At 44.2% G+C, this 3606-nt stretch overlaps 2 protein-coding genes across 2 annotated transcripts; both read left to right on the forward strand.

Annotated features, from left to right (window-relative positions):
- The first annotated feature begins 275 nt into the window (after positions 1 to 275).
- Positions 276 to 2119, forward strand: LOC6543583 (ankyrin repeat and MYND domain-containing protein 2). The gene is made up of 3 exons (XM_001972260.3): positions 276 to 608; positions 813 to 1586; positions 1651 to 2119. Exons 1-3 carry the CDS (start codon positions 402 to 404, stop codon positions 1879 to 1881), a joined length of 1212 nt encoding a protein of 403 aa, XP_001972296.1. The 5' UTR covers positions 276 to 401; the 3' UTR covers positions 1882 to 2119.
- Positions 2120 to 2296: 177 nt separating this feature from the next.
- On the forward strand, positions 2297 to 3366 carry LOC6543584 (1,2-dihydroxy-3-keto-5-methylthiopentene dioxygenase). Its single transcript, XM_026976877.1, has 5 exons — positions 2297 to 2519; positions 2598 to 2675; positions 2738 to 2865; positions 2952 to 3045; positions 3111 to 3366. Exons 1-5 carry the CDS (start codon positions 2397 to 2399, stop codon positions 3246 to 3248), a joined length of 561 nt encoding a protein of 186 aa, XP_026832678.1. The 5' UTR covers positions 2297 to 2396; the 3' UTR covers positions 3249 to 3366.
- Positions 3367 to 3606: the final 240 nt, after the last annotated feature.

Here is a 3606-nt window from a genome sequence, read left to right on the forward strand (position 1 = left end):
AAACAATTTGAAGATAAATAAAAAATTATTCAATGGGGTATGAATAAATTAAAGCTGAAAAGTATAAAACTAACTTAACTAACTTGTCAAAATCAAATAATATATAATATAATATGATAATATAAATATAAAATCATGATACTAACTAACTCAGAGTTACTAACTTGTCACATATAAATTTAAAATTTTCTGATTTTAAAGAACATGTACAATTTGTTTAATTTGTTCTTTTTGTACGGACCCAACATAAAGTAACGATATATCGCACCGCAGCCGGCGAGCAGTGTTGCGAAACGCCGCACATATCGCTGTAAGCCCGTGCACGCCGAAAACAGTGGAGTTTTCTTGATTTCCATTTACCGGAGAGCCCGTTGAAAAATCCAACAAAAACACGACCCACAATGACCGAGGAGAGCAAGAAGAACCAGCAGCTGGACGAAGTGCAGCGCCAGTTGCTGGAGCACCTGGCCAAGAATGACACCAGTGGATTCAAGCAGCTGCTGGCCGGAGTGAGCAATGTAAACTTCGTGGACGACAGCGGGATGTCGTGTTTGGCCCACGCCAGCTTCAAGGGAAATCGCGAAGCGGTGCAGCTGCTCCTGGACATGGTGGGTACACATAGCTGCCAGGCATCCGCCCCTTGGGCTGCTGGCCTGGAAGTTCTCCAAGCTACCAGTTCATCGATCTAAGAAATCCCTAAGTAAAGCTTAGCTATTTGGAACCTATATGAGCAATAGGAGCTACTAGTGGAACCATCAATGGAGGCTAATTAGTGTATAGTTTTCGCATAATAACCGCCTTTTCTTCCATAGGGTGCCGACATAAACCTCAATCAGCATGGTGCCGATTATACGCCGCTGCATTTCGCTGCACTATCTGGTAATACACATGTGTGCCGGCTGCTTTTGGATGCGGGCATCAAACCAGGTTGCATTAATAGTGTCAACAGGACCGCCGCTCAGATGGCCGCCTTTGTGGGCAACCATGCATGTGTGGAGACCATCAACAACTATGTGACCCAGTCGAGCTTGGAGTACTACACGCAAGTGCATGGCCAGCAGACGGAGCCGCAGATACCGCCCAGCTTACTCAAATCGTTCCACGCCTTTGTCACCGAAATCAACCTGCATCCGGTGAGGATTGCCCTCAATGTGCAGTCGCTGGGACTACTTAGGATCCTGTCCAGCCTCCGCAAAACGCTGGCTTTGATGTGCGAAAAGGAGATGCAAAAGTCGCATGACCTCAATGAGCTGCTGGCCTTCAAGTTCCATTACCAGGGCTGGATTCTGGCCGAGCTAATACGCTGCGAGGAGCAATTCAAGGCGCAGCACAAGGAGAAAAGCGGCGAGGAGGCGGCTGATGCCAACAAGAACGACTTCATTGAGATGTTCGTGAAGCGGGTGCTCAAGGAGAACAAGCTGGGCCAGCTGGACTATGTGGAGTACACGTTGCGCGAGTGTGCCAGGGAGTTTCCCGTGAGGGAGTGCACCATCTTCCGGCAAATCGCCACGCAATTTGGCGCCAAGGATGCACCACCAGCACTAACTATCCTGCGAAATGCCATTAATGGGATGCGGGGCTTTGTGGTGGGTCTAACTAGCAGATGATTCTAAATCTTTTCTATATCTAACGTGGAAATGTAATTTTCAGGACGAGGGCAGCTACTGCAGCACCTGCGGCGCGGAGAAGCCGGACAAGAAGTGCTCCAAGTGCAAGGCAGTGCAGTATTGCGATCGCGAGTGCCAGCGGCTGCATTGGTTCATGCACAAGAAGAGCTGTGCCCGCCTCCTGGCCCAATCCCAAGCCCAACCGCAATCGCAAGCGAAGGGAGCCATCGACACTGCCGAGCTTCGCGAGGAACTGTCCAAACTGACTGCGTAATCCTGTGCTCCTTTGTAACGCCAATAAATGTAACATAAAACCAGGAACTAAGCATTTTCGCGTACTAACTTTTTGTTAGTACCAAACTGGCAGTTGACCACGCAAATTAAACTAGATAATAGTAATGAGAGGCAATATTGCAGGCCGCAGATTCAATTAAAGTCGAAACATACAAATATTAAACTGCCCAAAAACCGATACCCATAATAAAGTAATAAAGGGTAATATTGAAACACAACGAATTAACAAAACAAAATAGATAAAAGTATCTGAAATATATTTATTTTTTGTTTTAAAATCGAATCAAAAATTAAGTTTTTGAAAAAGCAGCATTTCGAATGCAAAACTAACAGCATTCATTTTCGAATGTTAAGTTAACAGCACTAGCGGCATTCGACAGTGTGTCTGTTATCTATTTCGAAAATTCGCAAGCGAACAGCTGATCGCAGTTGATTTTTCTGGTTTCATCTATTTGTTGCTAGTTGCTCGTTAAAACCCGTTTAAAACAGTCCAAAATGGTGCAAGTTTGGTATATGGATACTGAGGAAACCGACCAGCGGCTGGAGCACCATCGCAATCCACCTGCCTACTTGGAACTGGATGATCTTTACCAGAAGACCGGCGTGGAATACTTTAAGGCAAGTGAAATGAAACTGCGACTTAGTGAACCTTAACTGACCTTGGGGCGAGCTTATCGTCATTATTCACATTTGCAGATCAACGCGGACGAGTACCAGAGCGATAATACCCTCACGGAACTAAGGGCGAAACGTGGCTACACCTACGATGATGAGGCAAGATCGATGTGCCCCTATATAACATCTACGGAACTGAAGTAAACTACGTTTTCTTACAGATCACTTGCTCGGAAAAGTGCCTTCCAGACTACGCCAACAAGCTGAAAGCCTTTTTCACCGAACACCTGCACACGGATGAGGAAATTCGCCTGATATTGGATGGATCTGGTTACTTTGATGTTCGCGAGTGAGTCTTGTTTACTTACACAGCATTTTATAGTCTGATTATAGTTGTTCATCTAACTAATTAATATCTTTATTAATATATTATAGCAATGAGGACAACTGGTTGCGCATTATGGTTGTGAAGGGAGATCTGATCATTATACCAGCGGGCATCTATCACCGCTTTACTTTGGACACCAATGTAAATTATCCGCACAATCGAATATCCGTACTATTTCTTTAACTATTTTTATTGTGTTCCATCAGAACTTTGTCAGAACTCGTCGCTATTTTGTGGGGGAACCCGTATGGGCTCCACACAATCGTCCTGCTGATGATATGGACTGTCGCAAATCGTACATCAAGCATCAGTCGGAAAACTTTGTGCAATTCAACAAGGTGTAAAAACCTTAAAGTGTTAATATATGTTATCCCCAATTTGATATTTTGATATAAAAATGACGCTACGCTTGTCATATTATTTGGTAACATCTGCATAATAGCATACAATATTGGAAGCTGACAAACCTTGTTTTTATTGCTGAAAATATAATGTTCTTTTTATTTTAATAAATCCCGCCTAAAAATGGATTTCGAATGTTAGCTCCGAATTGGTTGCTGTCCATGCTAAGGTATTTTCGAACTCGAATCCGAGAGCGTAGAATTTGCAGTGTGACCATGCTAGCGCCAAAGAGAAAAACACCGCGATAGTACAAAATCCCTAGCGCCAGCGATAGTATCGAGCTAGCATCGACTCGCGTGC

The sequence above is a fragment of the Drosophila erecta genome, unplaced genomic scaffold (genome assembly GCF_003286155.1).
Source record: "Drosophila erecta strain 14021-0224.00,06,07 unplaced genomic scaffold, DereRS2 tig00000021-arrow-pilon, whole genome shotgun sequence".
Classification (NCBI taxonomy): Eukaryota; Metazoa; Arthropoda; class Insecta; order Diptera; family Drosophilidae; genus Drosophila; species Drosophila erecta.